At 43.0% G+C, this 25,854-nt stretch overlaps 1 protein-coding gene across 2 annotated transcripts in view; it reads left to right on the top strand.

Moving 5' to 3' along the window:
- Positions 1–25,854, top strand: part of NRG3 (neuregulin 3) — a 2,179,015-nt gene that overhangs the window by 1,901,646 nt on the left and 251,515 nt on the right. For both annotated transcript variants that reach the window (XM_069610825.1, XM_069610826.1), the window contains one exon: positions 17,979–18,081. In XM_069610825.1, the coding sequence (XP_069466926.1) occupies positions 17,979–18,081 (103 nt within the window). The remainder of the gene's footprint in view (positions 1–17,978; positions 18,082–25,854) is intronic.

The following is a 25,854-nucleotide window of genomic DNA, read 5'->3' as shown; positions in this document are numbered from 1 at the left end:
GATATAGCGGGGGTTCCTTAATGCATATGCTGTGGGGATGCTCAAGAGTATCTGACATTTGCTCCGCTGTTTTGGATCGACTGGACATTGTGGTGGAGGAGAATCTTCCACGTCCTTTCACTTCTACAATCTTGTTATCCAATGGAGGAAGAGGGGATAGGGCCAAGGGTAAAACGGATTGGATAAAAAGGGTTTTGGTGCTAGCGCCAAGGCAAATATTATGGGCCTCATTACACGGTAGGCGGAGAACCATGGCGCTATTAGCGCCATGGTTCATGCCGGTAAAATACTGGCACCGCCTTGGTGGAAAGGGGAATTACTGCTCCATTCCAAGGTTGGCGGCGCGGTAATTCCCCCTTCCACCATTGCCCTTCCCCATTTTTGCCCCATAGAGCATAATGGGAATGGGGAAGGTGCTAATTACGGTACCGCAAATTGCGGTACCGTAATTAGCTCCCTGGGTCCCTTTGCGGGTTGGTTTTTAACGCCTGCAAAAAGCAGGCGTTAAATTCCCCAACCCGCAAAGGGACCTCGTAGTAAGGCGTTAAGGATTTACCGGTAACGGTAAAATACCGGTAAACCCTTACCGCCTACCGTGTAATGAGGCCCTATGTGTTTGGAAGACAAGAAAGAAACCGAATGTGGAGGAGTGGATATTGGATGTACAGATCTTGTCGGACTGTGAATAAATTATGTTCTTCAGACAGGGTAGGGAGGGTCGTTACTCTCAGATATGGGGACCTTTTAATGATTTATACGATTAAAGTATATGACAGATTTTGGCTGTATGTTACTTTGATGGGGGGGTTATGGCGGAATGGGGCTGCGAGTTGTGTTTTTCTTTTTTGTTTTTTTGTTTTTTGTTGTTTTTTGTTGTTGTTGTTTTGTCTTGTTTGTCGAGTTTATAGATCCATTACAAGATTGTAAAAAGTGGTTGGTTTTAGTGCTTGGTTTCTGTATTTTTATTAATTCTGCTGGATTTCTGTATTAGTCCTAATATTGTTATGAATTTTACAATCTGATCGTACTGTTGTGTTATTGAATTGCAATTGTTGTTCTATTTTAAAATATTAAATAAAATTATTTAAATAATAATAATAATTTGTCTCAGACGGAACCTCGAGAGTAGCGATTGTGGATGAAACAGCCAATCCCATCGCTGCCCCCTCAGCGTCCCACAAGGTTCCTGCCTCTCCCCAACGCCATGGGAGTTATTTACACCAACTTTGCTGATGACACACAAATACTCATCCCCATCACAGGTAATCTTGAACAGGATATCACCTGTGTCATCAAAATATACTCCTTCATCCAGAACTGCATGGCAACCAACAGCCTCTGCCTTAATGGAGAGAAAACAGAGATTCTCATAGTAGCTGCCCCTGCCTGCCTCAACAAGTTACATCCAGAATACACATCCATAGTCATAGACAGCACACCATTAACATATCGAACCAAGTCTAAACCTTAGGTGTATACCTCGATTCCAGCCTCACCATGTGCAAACACATAAATACACTTGCTTCATAAATGGCCTACACAGCCAAACTTATTAGACTATGTCGACGCTTCCTCACACCCCAAAATTGTATAACTCTTGCCGGAGCCCTCATCCTGGCCAAAATAGACTACTGCAACATACTACTACTACTAGGGACTTCTAGGAAAAACTTAAATAAAATGCAACTCCTATAGAAAAAGGCCATGAGAGCAGCACTAGGTATACGCAAAAGAGACCATATCATACATCATAGGAGAGAAGCACACTGGCTGCCTATAAAAACAAGAATATTACAAAAAACACGTACCCATCACTCACAAAATGTGTCACCGCTAATGCCCCAAGTTACCGTAATCAATGCCTCTCACTTAAAACAGCAGCAAGAACTCTCAGATCCAGCGCCAACATTCACTTATGTGTTCCCCGATTCAAGAACACCAGAACAGGCAACTCCAGCTTCACTGGAGCAGCCCCTAGGATCTAGAACTCACTCCTATTCAATATCTGTAATGAGCCCTCCTTCCCACAATTCAAGAAACTATTAAAAACTGGGCTTTTCAACAAATACTAATCCCACTGCTCTAACGTTGTACAACATATAACCTAGTCCGCTGTACCAGAAACTGTTCAACTACGTATGCAATGTCTGTAATGACTGCCAAGCACTTCTACATTGTAACCAAGAAGTTTGTAAGTACTCTTGTAACCATGATGATTGTAAGTATTCTTGTAACCATAAGCTCTGAAAGTATCCTTGTAAAACTACGCTGTGATACCCTTGGTTTTGGGCATACAATCAAATGCTATGAATAAAATAAATACATGAAAAATAAATTAACATGATTGTCCCGTGAGGGAAATCAACAAATAAAGACACCAGGGAGGATGGCATACAAATTATTGTGGAAGTGTTGTGTGTGTGTGTACATTGTTTATTGCACTTACCTGGTATATCATTCTTATTTTTGAATGAATAAACCAGCCCAAAATGGGACTCGATGGAATGTAAAAAGAAAAGACAAGACACAAAATCAACCCTGCCCAAGAGTGGACTGAGCCAGGGAGAGAACAATAGGGGAAAACAAACACACGCATTAGAAATAACAGTCTGCAGGAGGAAGGAGAGATGTAACAAGAAGTTGTTCTGACCAGTTCCCTGTGTGGCTGTGGCCTCGAGCGCCCCCTGGGACTACATTAACATTATTTGCAGGTCTGAGTAAACCAGGTGTGGCCTGGCTCAAACCGTTTGCCTGGGCTGTGTGTCTGGTGCAGCCTGTGCACTCACAGGTCCTGCTGGTCAGTCGGCCTGCTGAGGCAGGCTCGGCAGGCCCAGGACAAAAGATCCTGGGCTGTGTGTTGGGGGGGACAAAACCGAAAGGTGATGGCTGGAAGGTTTCAAATTAATCTTAACCATGGGCAGAGCCCTGGACAACCCCCCAGACCATTGTTTTTTTTTTCAGCCAGCCAAGCTATTGCAGCAGGGGCAAGACCATATGCAAATCAGGCTTGGCCCTACCCCTGTGTGTGGGGGGCATCCTGGGGAGAACAGGGTCGCCCAGCCCTAAGCAGCATGAGCAGACTGGATTGGGATCAGGTGGTGTGGCCAAGCCCACAGTTTGCTAACCCCAGATCAAGGTGTGAAGGGCCCAGAAGAGAATCCCACCCAGACCTTGAATGCCAGAAATGGCCTGGGAACATGAAGGATCGTGATTTCTCAAATCCGCCCCATCCTGTGTCAGTCGGACAGGGTAGTGAAACAAGAAGGTTCTGAGCTTCCGTGTCCTTGTGACTCGAGTGAAGAAAGCTACAGCAGCCTTCCTGGATCACAGAAGGGTCTGCCTCTCTGTATCACCGAGGTGCAGAGGAGGTTGGGAGTGGGCGTGGTCCCTGCGCACAACAACACATGCCAGGAACAGCAATGAAAAAGGCACCCCCTTGGCAACTGCGAGGCCACCATGAGTGTTAACTTTCCAAGTGGTGCAGCAGTGACTACAATGGCATTCCAATGGCATCTATTGTTTAGGTGTTTGTGTATGTACATTGATAATTGAACCTACTTAGTGTATTGTTATTGTGGACACAATCATCCAGCCAACCATGGGGTTAGATGGAAAGTAAAAGAGAAAAATGAAAGACAAAATACCAAATCACCCCTGCCCGGGAGTGGATTGGGCAATGGAGAGAACATTGAGGAAATACAAGTTAGAAATAACAGTATAAAGAAGGAAGTAGAAGGAGCAAGAGGTTGTTATGTGTGGCTCTCTCGGGGTGGCTTTGGTCTAGAGTTGAGTCCCTAGGCCACTTGAACATTATTTGCCAGCCCCTGTGTGCCAGTTGTAGCCTGTCATACACTGTCTGCTTGGGCTGAATGACAGGTACAACACGGGGACCCACAGGGTCTGCTGGGGAGTTGGAACCACCCAGAATTGATTGTCAGGCAGGCCCAGAACAAAGGACTCCGGACTACGCGTGTGGGGAGGTGTGTGCGGAGTCCGAGGAGAAGAACAGGGCCACCCATTGCCAACCTGTGTGAGCTGCCCGCAAACAGGTCCACCGTGCACCCTATCAGCCACCCGGCTGCCAGATGGGGTGAATCCAGAAAAGAAGTACTCCCAGGGTGTCTTTGACATAAGCAGTTTGAGGAAAATGAGGAAGTGAGACTGCTGAAGTCTGCACAGCCCAGTGTTCTTTGGGCTGACAGTGAAGCAAGGAAGTCCTTGCACCCCACTGAAGAGCACACTTGTAGCCACGCTGGAGCACCAGAGAGTGAAAGTGGGTACACCCCACTGTATCACACAGGCACCGAGGAGGTAGGGGGCTGCACCAGCGTACAACAACTCATGATGGGATTAGCAGTGAAGGTGGAATCCCCATAGCAACAATGATATTGTGCCACTGGCTGTACTCGTGGCTGGTACAGTGTCTGAGGAAAGAATTGTACATTAGGTGCGTTAGTCAGTGTGCCAACCAAGAGGGCTCGAGGCTGCCATGAAGATGGAAAAAGACACTTGTGCAGTTGAGAGTGTGAACCCACCAAACATTTCAAAGTGTGGACCATGAGTCAGTGATTAGGGTGGCCCTTCCAGGGCATGGGGTATCTGTGGGACATTTTGAATGCATAGGCCACTCTTGGATGAATGCAGTGCCCCATATGGTGAACATGGAACCCCATGGGAAGGAACTTTGTCTGGGGTGGGCAAGCCCCCGTGAACCTGCAAATAGGTCCTACCCCCCAATACATCAATATGAAACAGGAGAAATGTACTCTGAGAAGTCCCGGGTGCAGCTGAAAGTAGCAGCATTAAGAAGCTGTTGACTGCTCATGACCTCACCCTTGTGCCTTTCCAACCACCAGCATGCCATCCTGTATCACGCACATCTTACATTGCCATGCCCTCTGATCTTTGGCAGCTTAGATGGATTGGAGGAGGGGCTCCCCCTGGAGTCTCACTACGCTTACATGGTGGCATCTCTTTTGAGTCAAAAACGAGTTATGGGCTCTACACAGACCATCTTGGTCAAATAGTGTCCTGGATCATCGCCGATGTTGCATGGGGGGGTGCCAATGTTGATAAAACCCTCCGTGCCAGATCATGTCTCTCGATAATGACCCTTGCTTTGCTGTAGTCTTTTCTCCCTTGACTGGCAGCTACTACTCTCCATTAGGGCCACCAGCTGGAGCTTTATTGCCACAACATCTGGAGGATCATCAATCAAGTAGATGTGAATGACAGAGGTACTTTAATAGGTTCTCCAAGCTAGCAGTGCAGCCTTTCTGTGTTTTGGCAGACTGAAAGGAGGGACTAGGAAGCATGGTCTGACGTAACAGTCTGCACAGGGACAAGGCGAGTTTTGTGGCCATCTTGGTAGAGTAACTCAAATCAGATTCCATGATTTCGGAAGCCGAACGTGGATATCCATGCCCATAAACCTCAATGGGATCTTCACATAATTCAGACACGCCTGCACTTCGTTGTTTGGATCCCTTGAAGTCAGGCATATGTACTCAATGTTTCAAAGTGCATGCTAATCTTATCATTGTTGTCCATGTGAGCACGCTGAGACCTTTGGGTTAGAGTTGCGCTATACAAGAAAACATTTAGTTAGTTAATCATCTTCAGCAAAGAACACAGGAATTACTTTTGCAATGTTTGGGAGACTGACTGGCACAGCCTTGGAAGTCATCGGAAAACAATAACGTTGCTGTCATGCAATCAGAAGCTTTGCATTGACAATGAGATGTTGGAAAGGCTCACAATGGAAACTGACGTTGGGTCTCGACATCAAACTAGTGCTTAATATTAAGAGTACAACGAAGCTTCAGATTGGTCAGTTGTCACAGTACTCAACCATTCGTGCAGAAAACAAATGCTGCAAAAGAAGTAATTCGTCATGGACATGACTATGATCAGAGCGCACATATTGTCAAAATGGTTGGAACTTTCTTTGAACAAGTTTTCAAAGTTCATATTAATTGTATGACCTCTAAGTGAACAAGCACTTTACAAACTGATCTAAACATTCAGAATGGCTTGTCCCTCCAGGATTATAGAGGACTCGTTTTCATAATATCACAAACATTTGAAAATCTATGGGGCCGATTCATGGAACTTGTATTGCGGTGCAAAATGACTTTGCACTGCCAGCAAACACCCTGAGTCACAGAGCGGTGCAAAGTGGATTTTTGTAGTGCAAAGTGACCCTGATTGCACCGCTCTGTGAATAAAGGTGTTTGTTAGCAGTGTAAAGTCACTTTGCACAAGAATGAAATATTCCATGAATTAGGCCCTTGGTATTTGTTCATTAGGTAAATAACATACAACGTTTCTAGCAGGGTGCGTATTTTTGTAATGTATAGACTTGATTCACAAATCGTTTTTCAATGGGAAAATCCAGACAAAAAAACACAAATAAAAAATTAACATGGACAGGAAAGATGTTATTTAGGCATAAAGAATTCACTTAACTTACTCAACGCAATGGCCTTTTGGCAACCAATAAAACAAAATGAGGAGAGGGTTATGTAAGAGTAAATATATTGTTTCGAAATTGAAGTAAAGCACTTACCACAAACCTTCTCAGCCTGTTATTTATCATTCAGACTTTTTAAAAGTTAGTCAATCAACATTAGATCCAGATTAAATGGACCACAGATGATTGCCAGGCCTTCTTCAGAAGCAGTAAGTCTGTTGAGTAAATCCACAAAGTGAAGTGTGGTCCATTTGTAATGCATGGTCATCATTACCTCCATTTAATACATTGATTATATTCAACAGCAAGGCCCTGCCTTACCTGGAAGGAATAATCCCAAAGTGCTGTGTCTAAGATCCCGCTAAGGTCCGCTGCATGAAAGCCAGTATTGCTCTGGGTAGACCGCATGGCATATCTTGATGCAGCCGTCCCTTTATATTTCAAGGGCAAGGAAGCAGCAGGGCATCGTTATGCACAGGCGGCATCCTGCATACCCAATACTCCATGCAAGTTTTGCCAGAAAAAGTCAATGATGCACAATGGCCCTCACTATAACTCTGGCAGTAGCCGTGCCCTTTTTAAGGGCACGGCTGCCGCCGGAGTTGCTTTTTTTCTGGCGAATGGGAAGTAACCGAGTCATGGCGAGTTTTGCGGACCAGGTAATTGCCCATTGCGGGTGCCGTTATGGCTGGCCTCCCGATCCCCATTCTGCTGCAAAGGGCAGAATGTGGGTCGGGAGCATGGTTGCACCGGCACCATTTATAACTGTGCTGGTGCAATCATGAGTCCTGCTCGCAGGTGACGGTATGCACGCTAGGTCAAACCAGGCGTGCAGTGTGGCACCGGCGAGCAGAACTCCTAGCGTGGTGGAGAGGTAACAACGGCACCCATAGCACTACCGGCGCCATTGTTGCCTTTCCGCCACACTCAGAATGAGGGCCAAGGTGTCTTAGGAGTGTGGTGCTATGTGACAGTGGCTCTCTTGCTGAAGATAATCACCTATTGAATGGCTCCATTCCTTCTCCTTCTGTCTTTGTTCTCATCACTGAAATCACCCCTTCTCCTTACTCTCAGTTCCTCAGACGTCTCCTCCCTTATCTGCCTTGTTTCCATTCCTGAGCAATCTCCCTGTCCCTAACCTCTACATCACTGGGCTCCCGGTTCATTCCTCACCACCTGTGGGAATCACCCTTCTCCTCTCCCCCGGATGTTTTCCTTCTCATTTCACTCTAGCAGTTACTGCTTTCCTTTTTGTGTGGCCCTCTCTCAACATTCTTGAGCTTCATCCTGGTGGTTCACCCTCAAATTTCTGATGTGATCATTATTTATTCATTCCACTCGCGTTGTTCCTCCTCTTTCTCCCTTCTCCCCCAGCTCTGATATCCTGCTTCCATTTCCCACCATCCCCTTCCGAGAGTACCTTTTTGGAACTGTTGCCCATCTCTCTATTCCTCCTCCTCTTCTTTCCCCCCTTCTTCTCCATTCTCGAGCTTCGTCCTACCTTCCCCGTTTTCTTACCCTTTGCGATACATGTTTTACCCCTTGAAGTTGTGAGTACATGGACAGACTTATATGGAGCTATGCACTAGTGCAACTGCCATCTATAGGATACTTACCAGATTCCAGCATATCTTACCCAAGCAAGAATTGCTAAATATTTGGTGGGTGATGCCACTGGCAAATGTACAGCACTCCGATGCATTTCCAGGCATTGATCTGAGGACTGGATTCATGAGCGCTGTCGATATTGCTAATTTGCAATACTTTATTTATATGTTGGTTTCGTATAAAGTGCTTAATACCGATACAAGTTCGGTTTCTAAGCGCGGATCTGGGATTCGAACGTCTGTTACTCTGCGCGGTCTTGCTTCCAAGACCAGCGCATTGCCCCTGTGCTATCCTCGGTTCACAATTTGCTTTACTCTGTGCATCATTGTTGCTCATGCTATCCCTGGTGATCATGGTGAGTGGTAAAAGATATATTGTAAAATACACTCTTTTTGGTGTGTCTCAGGTCTTTCTCAACATAGTTTAACCAGAGACACTAATTGGATGTTTCAGCCATCTTTGTGCATTCAATAAACAATGTTTAAAAGGTCACGTAGGACGTTGATCATAATTCTGACTCATGACAAAAGGGCGGTGATACTGTATACATCTTTCAGAAAATCATATCTCACTCCTAAGACCATCAGTAATATTGCCACCAAAGGCGATACAAGTAGGATTTGTCTGAAGGTTACAGCTGACAGTAATTTTGCAATGTAGAGCTAGATGATAACCGAGCTCTGTTGTTATACTCTGTGACAATTTCAAAACCTGGTTTTCTACATGATGGCACAATAACAGTGGATTACCGATCATGACATTCAAACATTGAAAATGATCAACCCACCCCAATTCATCGTTCAATATGAAGATTCATTCACATTGGTATAATTTTAGGGTCATTCGATGTCTGAATGAGGAAGCACAAGCACACAAAGTAAACAGAATCAGTGTATGTGTGTGTGTCACTTTCATGAAAATACCTTTGATATAATAAAAGCATATTGGGCCAGGTGATATCTCGACTAGATTATTTAGACACACAAGCATGGACGCTAGACCCAGGGGTGGACTGATATGTAGGAAAGTCTGGAGTTTTCTCAGAAGGCCTCTGCACCCTGAGCCTCTTTTGAGTGGTAACTTGTTTATTTCCATATATTCTCATAGCAAAAGGTTTGGGCATGCTGAAAATGTGGGATATGGGGCCACTTTGGAAATCATTTTCAGGCCCTCTTTTGGGCCCCAGTCCTTCCCTGTTCAGACCTTGCAGAGGGAAAGCAAAAGCATGATCGGATTCAGGAGCAACGTCTTTCTGGCGACTGAGCAGCATTATCACGTGTGTTTGAGATGGCAAAGAGTGGCTAAGCATGATAATGGATTCACATTACCTCTTTGATGGAATGCCAATAAATGAAACACTTTCATCAGCCAGATAAGCTATTACCATAAAAAGAAAACAATGCAGACATCCATTCAGAACATTAGTTGCCCATCAAGCTATTTTAGGGCTAAATCTGAATGAGTTTAATATACTGAAACTACCTCATTATACTTTATCGAGATAATTAGATTAGAAACTCTAATTAAAGTTGACACAGCAGGTGCCAGCTTTCCACGATGCAAATAAGTCAGCCTCAATGAACAGCTATTGTGTAGCAGCTCACTTGTTGTGCTATGTTACTGTGTCTTTCCTATAGGGCTGCTTTTTCCATTTGCATAGACCTTTGCCACTTTAGGCCCTGCAGGATAGAAGTTGTGGTCAGAGGACAGACCTAGTAATTAATGCTGCCTGTGAGTGGCTGTGCATGAATTGTGTGTTCACTGCGTTGTTTTGTGTGTTTGTGTATATTCATCTCATTCGCTGCATGTATTCAACTCATTTAGAGCAGAATTGATATGACCAGCAAGCTGTCATATCAGTGATTGATCCAAATGTCTAAATAAATGATAACACAAATGTTAGTTGTACACCCAATCTTCTGACAGCTTAGACCAATGGTAATCAAACGTTGCCATGCTGAGACCCAGAAGAACAAAGCATTCTGCTAGTGTGTCCCACTAGTCATGTGGATACATTTTCGTGGGCTAGTGGGAGGGAGTGTGCTGAGAGACAACTTCCCCTGGCCACAGGAGATGGCTAGTAGCAGTTGTCATAACAATACTGTTGCTCCACCTGCTCAATGCATTACTATCAGCCCTTTGGCTCATTCATGTCGGGGGTCAAGCCAGATGTTTTTTTACGGGGGAACCCAATGGGTATCATGTGGTTTATTTGAAGGGTGTAAGTGAGTCAAACAAGAGTGACAGTCTCTGAAAGAGGAAGAACTGACATGGATGCCTGTATGGCAAGGGGGTGTTGGGTTCGAAGCTGAATATGGAATCCTCAAGACACAGTGTGGTTTTAATGAAGGATTGTGGGAGGTAGCATATGTATCAACTTTGCAACGCCATCACAATGTATCTTGTTGGTTTTTGGTTTCATTTTCTTTCTCCATATTTTCATTGCCTCTTCGTCTCCACCACACTCTCTTCTTCTCATGCCCCATCTCCATCATCCCTTCATGCTTAGCTGGTCCTACCTTACAACCTATTCATCTTCTAGACCCTACCAGCACTGCCCTCTCTCCTTCCTCTGTCTTTCCTCTTCATTATCCTGCCTCCTCTCATATTCCCTTCTTCAATCTCACAGTGTTACCTCATTTTACCTCTTCAAATCTTCCTACCCTGCCCTAATTCGTTCCACTTCATATTATGACTACATGTCACTTCTACATCTACTGCATATGCTCTGCCTGCCATTCCGTCTTGTCTCCTTGTCATGTCTTTCCACGCTATCGCTTGCATTTTCTCTATCCTCCATTTAATTTTCTTTCCTGTTCTATCTCATCTCTCTGCTATGTTTTCCTGCTTCTTTCACTCTCTTCAATTTCCCTACTTGTGCTCTCTGACTCGTGCTCTCTCCCTCCCTATGTTCTGTCTTTTCCATCAGTGATATATCCCCTTGTTTTCTTCCTATTGCATTTCTTCTATCTCTGCTTGCAATTCTCTCCCTATGCTACCACAGTTCTTTCCCACGCACATTCAATTTTCCCACCCTAAGTTCCATCTCTTCTCTTACTCTTAGTTGTCAAAGTCCTACCATGTTGTCTTACACCTTCCCTTTCTCTCTCTCTCTCTCTCTCTCTCTCTCTCTTTCTCTCTTTCTCACTGTCTCACACCCACACACTTTCTTTCACCTCCACTCGTTCCCATTCTTTTTACTCTGGTCCAATTTCCCCCTCCCACACCAAGAAAAAGCAAAAAAGACACCACTCCATCGTTCCCTTTGGTCAAAAAAAAGGAACACTTCAATCCCTATGTCCCCTGCTGAACATGTGACAGAAGATTTAGCCCGGGTATGCAGAGCCCCGGACGAAAAGCAAATCAGGGATGTACAGAGTGTACACCACTGAACCTAAAATTAAATAACGAGCAGAGACAAACAACGTTTCAAGACCGCCATCCCCTCCACCGTCGTCCGCCAATGAAACACACAGAAGGGCCCATAAAGACATTCTCCCAAGCATAGCACCTCCCTAAGAATAGCAGGGTAATAAAGAGGCAATCTACTCCCTATTATTTAAATACATTCCTTTTTCTGACTCTTCTCTCACCCACCTTCTATTCGCTCAGTCCCTTTTCACTATCTAGCTTTCTTTTTATCTCCACATTTTAGTTATCACTGCCTCATTACCAATGCTTCTTTCCCCCTGGTTTCAGTTTCTCCTTTTGGTTGCGAGGAGAGGCTATGTGCCACAATGCCTGCCTCTGTATCAAAATAGTTGGGCACTGGGATGCCACTTCAATGTCAAGGAAAGGATTACAGGCTCCCAAATGCCGAGTTTATTCCCGAACCTGTCGGAGTCTCTGTTCCTGGTCTTGACTACCTGAGCAAACGTAAGGGCCTAATGGTGACATGCTGTTCTGGCCAGAATAAAGGTTGAGTGTCTGCGGCTGGGTGGCTGTAAATTGTCTTTTTAACTGTGAGATTCGCACACCCGATTGGCCTATCGGTGGTGGTGGGGGGCGTCACCGTACAGAGTCTAGGCACTGGTTCAGAGCCCGAGGAAGGTGACCTAAAGCATGCCAATATTATTCATGATCGTTCATTGGCTGACAGCTAGCTGCCACTATGGAACATTTGTGAAACTTATGGACTTGCTCAAAACTGAAGAGCTATAAAACAAGTTTTCAACAAAAGTTAAGTGTCATAATGACTTGCTTAGTTCCTAATTATTTTCTAATTAGTGGAGTGGATCTCATTACCTGAAATAACTGATTTATTTATCAGGCTCCTGGTATTATTATAGAGGGGTTCATGTTGAGTCTGAAAATGGATCATCTACAAACAAAACGTGCACTTGTCCAGCCCTTTATCACTCCTGAGTTTTCTAGATTTCATGATCATGACAGTCATGAGGGTGCAGTGAACAGGTCCTGTTTTGTTAGGGGGCATCCACTAATATAACTTTGTGATGATATCTTTCTCACTATAACTGAAGGATAACATGAGAATAAATCTGCTGCAGCATGATTGTTTTGAACTCAAGGCAACGCAGATACACAAAGGTTTGAATCCTGGTCCCGTGCTTAGAGACTGGTCCCATGTAATAAGTGTGTTACAAAAAATTGGATCCACTAATGCAGTTCATGGAGATGGTTGTCTACAGAAGTTAGAAGGAACATACATTGTTTGATGACATATGGGGGAGATTGCTAGAAGTGATTTAATGAGATGTAAGATGTATCAGTGGAAGAGGTAGGGAAACAGGTTTGGGCGGGGTTCCGGGGAGCAGTATTTACGGTGTTATTCTTATATAATACTGTGATTCTCGATCTCTATCCAAAATCTGACACAATGTTAATTCAACAAAAAGATGATGAATTACTTCTTGCTAATATAGTTTATTAACGGTGTCATGCATTTCTATGTGTTTTATATTTGAATTTGTATAGTATAATTAAGTTCATCTATAACACTTTTATGTATACAAACTAAACTATAAAATATGCATTAAATGCAGCGTTACTGAATAAAATATTTGAAACTATCTTTACATATTGATTATCAAAAAAACGTTGTCTAAAATCATCACTACCTATACTAATGTAATTATCAACAATTCACATCAACATAACTTTTCGTTGATCTATTAATATAGGCATTCTAAAAAGTATGCTGCAGTTTTTCTAGAGTCCTCTCTTAAACAGTGATGGCATTTTCACAACTCTTTGTTTAATTCCATTCCTGCAGCAGTTACATGCGATAGAAGGAGTTGGTTTGAACGAAACAGCATATACAATTTAGCACGATACTTGTCTGGAAACGTCAGTATGCATTTTGAGCACAAACATAGCTGGGGAAAATTCTAACATATTCCCCAAGAGAACATTTAGAGAAAAGGTGGCTATAGTGAAGACAAGTGTACGCACACTCCAGAATCATACAACCCTCTGGGGAAATAAGCCAGGAGATAGATTGCAAGGATAACAAGGTTTAATTGTACAGAATAAAAAAAAAACAGCAAATGAGGCCACAGCATCACAGATGACATCACATATAGGTTATAAGCCAGCAAAGCTGATTGATAAAAACATATACATGGTCCTTAGGGGATGCCAGTCTACAATTGGTTAGCTTCTGTCTGCCGTCTGTCAGACTCCATGTGGGTCAGATGGGCTCATCTCGCTGAGGACTGAAGGTCAGGTATCTCATATGTAAAACATGTCTAAATTATTATGCAACTTCTAAGCCTACTACTACATCACTGTGGCATGAATCTGGGAGGCTCAGGGACTGGTGCCAGGGTGAAGGGAGAAAGAAATACAGTGACGCTGACCCACACATTCTAGTTTTTGTTGATACCCCACCTTTCGCACTCAAGGCTTCCACCCCTGTTGTGATCTTTAATGTATCCCTCCTTGTACCTTGTAAACGGGCTGTGGGGGGAATCAGGCTACATCTTCCTCTAAACATATACAGGTGAAATACACAACACATCTAACAGATTTTAATATGCTAAATCTGTGTTTTCATTCAGTAGATCACAAACTTATTATGGTACAGAACATACTTTATTTCAAGGTAAGAAAAAAATGAGGGTTTAAAAACATGATTTTTTGGGATTATTTGCATAAATATAAAAATAAACAACCAAATGCTTTAAAGCCCATATTTTGCATTGTATTGTACAATCATATAATGTCACTGCGTTATAACAATAGACAGTGTAAGGGTTAGTATAAAGTGACTGAGAGTGCAGTTCTTGTGGTAATGCACCTATCAAGTCGACACTATTTGTGTTTCCAGGTTAGAACATGAACGTAATGTTGATAGAGTGTGGTGTTCTAAAGCTTTCCTCAGGACTGGATTGCAGAAGGGGGCATTGAGTGTTGGCTAATTCCTCCACACTTTATCGGTTGCACAGATGTCTCTATGGATCAAAACAGGGATTTTCGAAGTTAAAAATTAAAAAGTGTATCCACATACAGGTAATGACTCTGTTTTGATGTGTGTGTAGCCAAACATACCTGTTTGAATTACTTTTGTGTCTTAGGACTGGTTACTGGATATTCAGATACTGATGTTCCTCATCTGCCAGGGGTGGCGAGCGCTTTTAGAGCTCTAGTTGCTGTAATCACAGTTGATCTGCAACAAATATTATTGATAAATGTCTCAAATCAGCCTGCTTAGTGATGGCTGATACGCATTATTTTGTTAGAGCACGACCGGGAGACCCATGCTTTCTAAGTCTATATGGAAGATGTATTTCACTTTACGCCACATACGGTGACCATTGTGATATGAGGAACGTGGCCAAAGGCTGTTTACTCATATTTATGCAACAAAATTGGTGTGGATTTATGCACCCGTGTTTGCAATGCTATTTCGCTAGGTCTTAATACATTTTCGCTTTGTGATTGTGTTTCCTTACCTCTTCTCGCTGCTTGTTGCATCCGAGAGAGCTGTGGTCACTGGAGACCTCCGTTTGAAATTCTGCACATGCGCGCTGCATGACGGAGGCTACATGGTGGGCCTTAGTAGCAAAATGGTGTGTACAAGTTGCTAGGCAATGGTACGGCATTGCACTGTGTATAGCACATGCGTGTTCATGCTGGTGGAGTGTGCCAATTCTAAGAATTGTAACATTGGCAAATGTGATCAAACAGCTGTTCTGGGTCACGATTCGCGTTACTAAAGGCCACATTGCTGGAAGTGTGGTATGCAGTATAAGGATTTGTTTTATGCTGGGGTAAAACAGTCATGCATTCTTAGATCTTTTATGGTCACTTGGTTTATGCTAGTTGCTGGGAGATCGCTCACTATCCACTATCATGGAATGCAGGGGTGTGGGGTTCGGGTCAGAGGTGTGGACCCTGGCTCTGACTTGGCTGGGTGGGGGTTAGAGGTCTGCTGGCAGCCTGGGTGTGCTGAATGGGCACAACAAGGAGCCCAGAGTCTTCTTGAGGCCTTGCAGGGCATATTTCTCCCAATGATACTAAATGTTTGCAACAGTAAAGGGACAAGAGGGAAGTGAATGTCCATGTGAACTGGTGGTGCAAATTAATTCTGCCTTAATGATGTTGGGCCTGGTCAAATCTTTCCATGAAGCTCAACTGGTGCAGCGCAGCCATGCAAGCCTGTGTCTCCGCCATAACTACAAAATGGCGTTTCTTTAGATGTGCCTTCTAAGGTTATGCATCTGCTGATCACGCTATATTATATCCACAACGGGTTTCATAGTACGGTTCTCTCCCCCTTTGCACACTACTTCATAGGGGATTTGCCTCTCCTTAAAGCACCTAGGAGGGTGGCGTATACTCATTTCCATGCCAACAATATCTATTCTTTCAGACCTAGTGATGGGCCTTTCTCTGCATTTCTTTCTTTATAAGTACCATGTTTAGCTACACTGATAATTAGTCCATGCCAAAATCAAGTAAAAATAAAACATCTTCACAAACATGGAAATTGCTAAGCAGGAAGGAGGATGGCACACGTTTGCGCACCTCTTTCAATATTAAGAAAATACGCTGCTGTTCTACTAGCTCGATTTTAACATATATACTAATTCTCGCAAGCATCCTCATTGCAAAGCAGACCAAACTCTGCTCTTGTTGCTTTAGCTGGCAGGCAAGCAGGTAGACCTAACAGATGGTCCATTGTGTTTTGGTTTCACATTTCATTAGCTGGTTAATCAGAGGAAAAAAATGAGCGCAGTGAAAGGTTTGGGGCAAGATAGATTCCATTAACCTTTTGCCAGCTCAGCACTTATTCAATTCATTGAGGTTATTGATGGCGAGGGTGCACGCAGCCGGTGCCAATTTCAGCACACCAAATTCGAACGTGTGCATATGACTGTGATGAAAAGCTCACATTTGCTGCATATATAGTAGGTTAAGCAAATGTGACAATGTAATTCTGGTTAAATTGGCTACTGATCAGGAAAAGCGCTTTTTCTGTGTGTATAACTTTGATAACTTGGGTAGCATTTGCTGACCCTACTTAAAGTTTTTCAACAAAAAAAAGACCCAGTTCTGAAGTAGTATGGAAAGCTCTGTGAAGCGCCATTACATGCCAGCCTCCATTCTAGCACTTTTCCCATCAGGGTCACATCCCGTGTATTGGCCTCAGTAACTCTTCCATTTATCCCCCTCCACAACCTGGTCAGAATGTCCCCTAAACACACGCCATTGCAAGAAGCTCACTGCTTCCCATCACATCTCATTTCTTTTCTATTTTATGTTCTTTTGTGATCAAAAGAGCATTGTTCCTCCTGTATATAAATAAATAAATAAATAAATAAAACATACATAAATAAATAAAATGAGGGAAAATGTATTGCCGTAGTCACACAAATTGTGTTTTCCATCAATTTCTCATTGCCCATAGTTTGTTTCTACCTACAGCGAACACTGCTGAGGGATTTACATCAAACCTTTGTGGGACCTCAAATCTGTGTGGCTCGCAAACTTTGTCAGATGTGGCTATTTCTTTCACATATGGCCAAGAGTAGTCAAAATCCTCTTGGCAGTAGCTTCATATGCCCTAACAGTTTGCTGACCCACAGGACCATTTTGAGATGTCCTGATTGGCCACTTCAATGATTTCATCTATTTTAGCGACTGACAAAAAAAAAATGGCTGGTTGCAAAAACAATTTCTAAAGGTCTACCGTTGATTTTCACTGTCAATCCTTGGGCCCTGCAGTCCTGGAAATGGGAAATTTAGGGAAAGGGGCATATTGCCAACCTCTGTTTGCCCACCGTACCCTCGGGTTCATTGAGAGAGGAGGGGATTTATGGAGTGGAGTCCGTCCAGCCTGGAAGGGTGAGGGGGATATTCAATGGGGTATAATATAGCAGAAAATAAGAAAAACAGATTCATTTGTTTGCACTTCGAAGGTCTCCCAACTCTCGCACAAAGAGGTGTAATATGACAACAAATGTAAAGACAGCCTTATAATTGAAAAAATGCAATTTTATTGTGGATAGGCAGAGCCATCTCGAATACCGTCTGTAAATAGTTTGGCAATATTATTTTTTGTGTATTCTGTTTACCTTGTATATTTGTATACAACCAGAATCAGTAATGAATGCAATACATCTGATAGATAAAATCATTGCAGAACATATTGCTTGGGGGTCTAACTAAATCCCGATGTTAAATAATCGAAGTTTGTATGAATTGAGGTACAATAGTCTCTTTTATGGCCTAGTGAAATGGTTACTACGCACAAAATTCAGACAGTGGGGAGCGGTGTGAGAATCACAAACAATGGCACAAACCTATACTCTGAGATTAATGTCCATAACTATGTTGACAAAAAATGCAACTTGCTTTTCCCCAGTATGATTGTTTCAAGAAAATAACCATGAAAAGAATCCATTTTCAAACATACCTGCTGTCTTCCTTGCAGAGAGTGCAGATGTATACCAGCGGCAAGTCCTCTCCATCTCCTGTATTGTCTTCGGATTAGTCGTAGTGGGTGTGATCTGTTCAGCATTCTACTTCAGAACAAAGTAAGAACACTTTTATAAATTTCCACTGTTGATGGTTTTGTTTTCCTGTTATTAAAGTATGGGACGAGTCGTGGGAGAAAGAGAAAAGTATGCAGTCATTGCAGTGTTCATTTCAAGGTACCACACAGGTTGGCACATACGTGTGGAACAAGACCAACAGCTAATATAAGCAGCGGCCATTTGGGACATCATCATATGGGCCAGCCTGCTGAAGATGCACTCTTTCACTTTCTCTGAGGCACGTCACGTGGCAGCCAATAACATAGCATGTAGATGTTGGTAGAAGTAAGTTGTCTAAACGAATTTGTCATAACCTCTAGGGTTAATGTTTCTGATCTCCAAATGCAATATGGCAAATACTGCACCCATGTGCTTTTCATGGTCTAGCACACGTTGGGCTGAACTTGTCAAGTGAACGTTCCTGCTACATGAACTAAGTGACTAAGTTCCCCTCAAGTAACAGTGCCACGATGCCCACGGGCTGTGTGTGCGCTATACAAATGTAAAACATAAAATAAATAAATAAATGACAAACTGCAAGAGCATCTGTCATGAACACTAGTCATACCAGGGCTCCAGCAAGTGAAGGCAGTGGAGAGGAACCTAGAGGCCTGCTGCCTGTGTGCGCTCATCTGCTACCACTCTAGGAAAAGAGGAAGCTAAGCATGAGTCCCAACAGTGTCAGGGCGATCGACGATACCTCAAACCGAGGAAGTGATTTGGAGTTCAGTGAAAGAAACATGGAATTGATGTTCCTGGTTGAAGATGTGTCAGTGAGGTCTTCTGCAGAGGTGCCAGTTATGTGTCCAGAAGGTAATCGGATAGAGCTGGAGAGAAGTGATTGAAAGTGAGCCCTCCTTGATGCAACATCCACTCCCGCCAACAATTAGTTGGGCATAAAGGGCCCTTGCTCACCAGTGTCTAGGTTTAAGCCCCCCCTTTCTGCATTTCTAAATGCCTGGAAGTAAGGCTTCCTTGCTACATGAATGTGCTACTGTCAAAGAGCATTTGAGCATGACAATGTCAAACATCTCTGTGTTCTAATAAACATTACACTGACTATCAATGTGCACAGACCCTGTTTCTGAAGGCAAGATGAAAGCTGCATGGGAAGGTCATCCGAATTCACATGCGTCACCTGTAGCCACTGTCCGCACAATTGCTTATGAGTCGCATGCATAAGAAACCAGTCTGGGTAATGATGGCAGAGGTAGAGCCTACAGGTGGGTGGGAGATTTGTAGCACATTTCTAGCAGGGGCACTGCCACTACTTCTGAATAGTTCCCATTGAGCAATCGGGATTCAGCTGGTCCCAAGAAAGTCTACTTGGCTGCATCGTGATATCGCCCATCCAGCCCTGCTGGCCTTGCACCAATCCATTGATCGCTAATTATACTGCAACACGAAAACTAGACCTGTATTTTGGAATCAGGACATTTTTTTTTCCAACACAAGGCCCTTTCAAAATGTCCTCCTCTTTACTTCACAGATGGCAACTGTGTGATATCCAAGATTGGATGCATGTAGGTTAGGCAAGTGTCGCGTAAAAGTGCTATCATTGACAACCACTCTTAAATGTCCATCTGCAACATTTGGCGTGTGATAAGTCAATATTACATATGTACATGTAAGTCACACCTGCTTCCCCTGCCCTGGTATCCATGTGCCCTACTTAGGGCTGCACAAACAAGTACATTTGCATTCTTCAAGGGGGCTTCAGTGGACATCTCTTTGGCGGCAGAAATGCAATATCAAAAACAAACTAGCAAAACGTCAAGCGTACTAACACAAAAAGGAGGGCCACAAATTGCATTCTGCCCTAACAGATTCACTTTTATAAGAAATAGGGCACATTTGATGGAGGTCAGTAACTTTGGACTCGGGTGATGTACTGCTTGTTTCTATGTTGTCTCATATGTGTTGGATTATTTGTCTGCACTTCACCTGCTGTGGATCTTGGGCAGGGTTTGTTTGGATGTGCGTGGATTTCCAATGAGCAGGGACATGTCACACTGCTATTTGATATCCATGGGCGTCTACGTGCATCTCAACAGGGGTCTAATTGCAGAAACCCTGCATTAGGCAAGCACTTTTCTGCACAGCTTTAAAACGAAGACATCATTTGGCAATAGGGCAAGAATATTAGTTCAAGTCACTTTTGCACCACGGAAACGTTTGCCATAGTGCTCATTCAGATCCTTATTTGCTTTAGGCAGTCAGTACCCTGGTTCAAAAATGCAGTGACAGAATACATTGTTTGCACTACTTTCATTTTTGGCGCAGTGTTAATACCATGTAAAATTGCATTTACACCAGTGTACAGTTTCGGTAATATGTCCCCTCAAGGAAGGTTTCAACTTTATTAAACATGTTTGATTCACATAATCTTTTGTACACAGCATGAATATAAAAGATAATTACATTTTAAAGAATTGTAAACACCCAATTACACTTAGTGGCAAGATGATTCAAGAATGGGGAAAGAGAATATGGGAGTTAGGGAATAGACCAAACCTATGTCAGCTGCTTACGCAAATCAATGCATGGAAGAACATCAACAGCCTCAAACTCAACCTGGGCAACATTAAAATAATCCTGATCAAGAACAACAACCTCCCTATACAACTACATCAACTGTGGATATGGGACCCAGACCTGAAGCAACAAAGGCGGTTACAAATCTTAGAATTTTGATGGACAACATCCTAATACTGGAACCTCAATTCAACCCTGTATTAAAAAATAAATAAACTTCTCCCACCTACGTACCAGCCAGCGGATAGTACCCTTTCTCACCTTCCAGCACAGAACACCTGCCATCATTGATCTGGTCTTGTCAAGAATAGACTATGATGACATTATCTACAGTGTACTGCCTATCAAAATCCCCAAACAACTGTAATGCATAGGTGTCACCAGGAAGTGGCCTGGGGTGCATTTGCTGCCCTGGAATCTGATTGGCCACCCCGGGTTCCACCCCATTATCCTAAACTATGATAATTATGTGTGTGTGTGTGCGCTAATACTTCATGAAAATCCTGCATAAGTCAGTGCCCTACAGCGACCACCCCAGTCAAAAGAGTCTGGACATCTCACTGCGGCAAAGGACCCAAAAAGCAGCAGCAAGACGCCTCCTAAGACAAGGCAAGTGAGAACACATCACACTACAGCTAAGATACAAACACTGGCTACCGGTCAGGAAAAGGATCTATTTGAAAACACTTTGCATTGTCCACAGAACAAATCACAGCCAAGATACAGAATTCCTGCAATAAAACCCCCCAATCTACGAACCAAAAACAACACTGAGATCTATCAAGGACATAAGTCTTGAATGCAAACACTATTCGAAAATAAAATATGGTGGATTGGCTTTTAAACGCACCTAAATGAAAATCTGGAACTCTGTTCCTAAGGGAATTCCAAACAATAGAAGAACACATGAACTTCAGGCAAGCAATAAAACACGGCTCTTTGATTTACCGACCTAACTCTCCTAACCGTGACCCTAGTTGAAAGAGCAGTGACCAGTTATAATGCAAAGAGGTACAGCACAAAGTACTGAATCTTGGCTCTGGATTTCCAGGTCACAGATTCGAAGAGAAATGGCCTACAAGTGAAAGATAGACCTAACATTGTTAACTACCACACCATGGGTTTTAATTTACTCAACAAACAACCTGTGCAACAATGATTCAAAAGAATACTCTGGTACAGGGTTCATCCCATTTTCCCCAAAAGGGCCTACTAAAAATCTCCATACTCTTGAAAACACATGACACACCGACCAACTACACCACCCACACATGGCAAAGACAACACTCTACACCCTCACTAACACCAAAGAGCAAAACACTTCCTCCAATAACTAACACAATCGCAGCATGGTTAATGCACCCATGCAAGGCCTCCCATAACGACTTACGCACCAACCGAGTATTGATCCATAAGACCTAGGAGCAAACCCACACATAGTGACTGTTTGTTCTCAAACTGAGACTACCCACACAACAGCAAAAGCAGTAAAATCCCAAACTTTTCTCATTTTTTACACTTGTGTCAGCACATGGAGATCATTCTAATGGCCGCGGTGGGCTGTATACATCCCATTAAAATAGAAAAAGAATTGGTGTGTCTGTTAGTGAGGAGAAGAGGGATGTTGTGATTAATATATGGTGCTTTTCAGTCTTGCAAAAATGCTGAACATATATTTTGATATGTTATGTTATGGTATGTTACTCTGCTTTTGAACTTAGCCATATCCTCACTGTAGAACTTAGAACACACATCATTTTTGTCAGCGGTATATTGTGCCCCTGACTGGGGTCACCGGACCATAGTCTACTAGTAAGAATAGCGTGAGCAAGGGTGAAGTATGAGGGAAGGAAAACTGAAAAGGATTGTGCAGAGACAGGACATGAGGTTGGCAAGTATACATACGAATATTAGTATGTATGTTTGCTCCTTCATAATGTGTGGACTAGCATCTCAGCTGGGATGACACATAACAGTACGTGTTGTGCTAAGATCTGCACTGGAGTTCCAAGGCAGTATTGGAGTTGTATGAGATAGAGATTGAGTAGTGTTGAGTTATGAGGGGCTTGAGAGAATGCTTGGGCAATCCTGGATGCTATGTAGACTTATTATATCTGCTGTGTGTATTTATGGTACACAGCTAAATTCCCAAATAATATTTCTGATGCTGGCAAAGCAACTCAAAGGAAAGTCTAATCCATTAGTAGTATGTGCGAGAGGTGATTATTCTTGGTGATGAAAAAAAAGGTGGTGCAATGGACAGGCTTTATAAAGTAAACATGTTATGTACTCTAGAAGGAACAGAGATATTTGTTTACTGTGTGTAGCGCTTAAAACCACTCCAGGGCCACCTCACAGCACTGAGGAGCAGGAGGGGAACCTTTCTGACTTTAAGCCAGAGATGTAAAATCCATTATGTCTCAAGAGCAACATTGAAGGCCTCCTGAATCCCAATGGCCACACATGGCTAATTCTATAGTAGGAATAAGAAGATGCCCCGAAAGACAGGGTTGAAGGTTAGGGTGTCCTGCAATAGACAGGTTCCTTACAGGATCCATACTGAGGACACAGCCCTGAGGCTGCTGCTCGGGCAGACATTGGTCATGCCAGAAAAACATTGTGGATTCCTGGATGGCTATGGAGACTATGCCCCTTTTAAATGTGGGCTCCTCTTGGTATAATATGCATATAAACCATCGCTTCCCAGACCCATGATCTAAGTGGCAGTGGTCTTGTTAGGTTAGCAGGTGTCAGTACGGAGTTCCAGGAGAGTCTTCAGGCCATGAATGCAAATCATGTCTTAAAATGGCTAAATCCTGTGATTTGTGGTTCAAATTAGTTTGAGCCAGTTAGATCCATAGGCACCTATTGGTGTACATATGGGTGAGTTTATGCCATTGAATTAAGGCATAATATAAGAATACAATCAAATAATGAATACAAAAAACAAAAAACAAAATTAGATACATTCAGTACAAATTAAGGGAAAACAGAAAACAGTACCAAATTATTGAGCCGTGGTAAACCCGAGATTACTGTATCAGCAGTTTAACAGCTTCTCTTCAAATCACCCCACCCCCCCGAAAAAAACTCTAATTTATTTTAGCCTGTCAAATCTGTATTTGAGTTTTTCTAGTCCCTTTAACTTGCATCTCCAAATGAGTTAATTTATTTGGTCAGCTTCAACCCCCATTGATTGTGCAGGATTTTAAAAGATGCAAGATGTTTTGTTTAACCAAACAGTAATGACTTCTATGGTATTTCAATAATGTGCAACATCTTTAGGGGCAATGTGTTTTGCAGATTTGCATAAAAGCAAGGTTTGCATTTCTTTTTTTTTTCTTTGTATGGCCATGTATTGCGCTGATCTGTACGAAATTGTTCACACATGAAAATAAATCACTGTACTGGTGATCTATAAATTATCAACCACTGGCAGAATTCCTTCATCATTAATCAAACTTGAAGTGATACTAGATTTAAATATGTTAACCTCACAGAGAAACGTGATTGTAATTAATGTGTTCAGCACATTTCTCTCCTTGGGTTTGAAGGTGCATCTGGAATTATAGAATTCTATCACACGGTTTTGGTTTGAAATGAGTGTAGATTAGAACTCTAGAATACATATTGGCTTTCACTGGTGTTTCAACAAAAATGCATTGTTTTTTTCAAGGGTGTGATTTCGTGGCATTCAATCTGTTGATACTGTTTTGAGAGATCTGCTATTTATCTGGCCTACTAATAATAGGCAGTGGTGAAATATGTAAAGTGAGGCAGGAGTAGTATACCTGCTGGTGCAGGAAAAACAAATGCATATATCGCCTCAACAACAAATGATTTAGTTCTGCCAAAGTGGCAATGCTCACAACGCTTACGTGTGATCTTCACTCCACAGAGTCTGTGGCACAGTGCCAGATGGTCATATCTGTCAGTAGGAACCAGCTGTTCAACCAGATTATCTAGGGCTTGCCTGGATCTCAGCGAGGGTGAGTGCAGACCATTATTACACTCGTTCAGCCTGGTGCAGACTCTGAAGTGTAGTTAAATATGTATAAGCATGATTGGAATGAATGCATCAGGGTACATATACACAGCTCAGTCTGGGATGGACTATTTATATATTCACCTCAGGTTCTTCATATTATCATGCCAGGGGCCACAGTGATGCATTCTGAGATTCCTGACAAAGGGGAACCCTGTAGGCAGTGGTGTAATACAAACTGTAAGATAACATGTGGGGGCCCCTGCGAGCCATGCTAAGGGCCCCCACCAAGCTCCTTGTGAAAGCACGGACCACACCACAGACTCCTGAGGTGGCCTGGATAATCATGCATGCACAATGCACATGATGATCATGCTACTGCATGGGCATGCTGTGCACTGAACTAGGTGAACGATATAAGTATGTGTTTCAACCAAGGGGGTGGTGCTGGTCCCTGGTGACAAAACATAATAGCCATCACTGTGTATTGTTAGTAATATTATGCACATGCCAGTGGTGGGGGCAGATTGTTGTGCAAGAAGGACAGCAGTTCCTGAGATGGCACTGGCATTGTAAATGATTCACAGTCAGAGGTGCCAGGCAAGTATGTTTAGTGGTGGGGTATTAACACCTACTACACATTAGTGTGAGCAACCTAGCACAGTAAGGGAGCCTCGGGTGATGTAACGTAGTTTGAGGGGAATAGTTTTAAAATAAAGTTTTGAAATGTTGCATTTTACAGCACATATTTTGAGAAAAATGGGATAACCCATACATTTTACAATTGGGTTTTCCTGAACAATTAACACATGAACAAAACCAATAGAAACCATTTCGCCAACCTTACACATGAGCTTTTTACAACATGTACATGATGTCCACAACATACACCAGTATGTCCATTACAATCTACTTTCATGCAGTTGTGGCTACACAATATGCCAACAAGGTGAATGTAAATCACTTTGATGAAGCTGAGACAACAATGTATGGCAGTATGGTCATTGCAAATCACTTTCATGAAGCTTCAGCCACAATCTATGCATGCACTGTAAACAAATGTCAGGATGCTGCAGGCTGCAGCCACACTATATGGCACTAGTGGTCACTGTAAATTATGTTGACCTACCACTTAACCCCCTGTACCCGATGCCCAATGCATTGTTTCATAGATTGGCTCTTGCACACACACTGCATGCTTCAACTAAAAGCAAGGGGAACTATGTCAGTCCTCAAATGCATTGCGGCCGCCT

This window comes from Ambystoma mexicanum, chromosome 8 (genome assembly GCF_040938575.1).
Source record: "Ambystoma mexicanum isolate Mex_15411 chromosome 8, UKY_AmexF1_1, whole genome shotgun sequence".
Classification (NCBI taxonomy): domain Eukaryota; kingdom Metazoa; phylum Chordata; class Amphibia; order Caudata; family Ambystomatidae; genus Ambystoma; species Ambystoma mexicanum.
The sequence above is the reverse complement of the archived record's forward strand: the minus strand, read 5'-3'. Positions and strand labels throughout refer to the sequence as shown.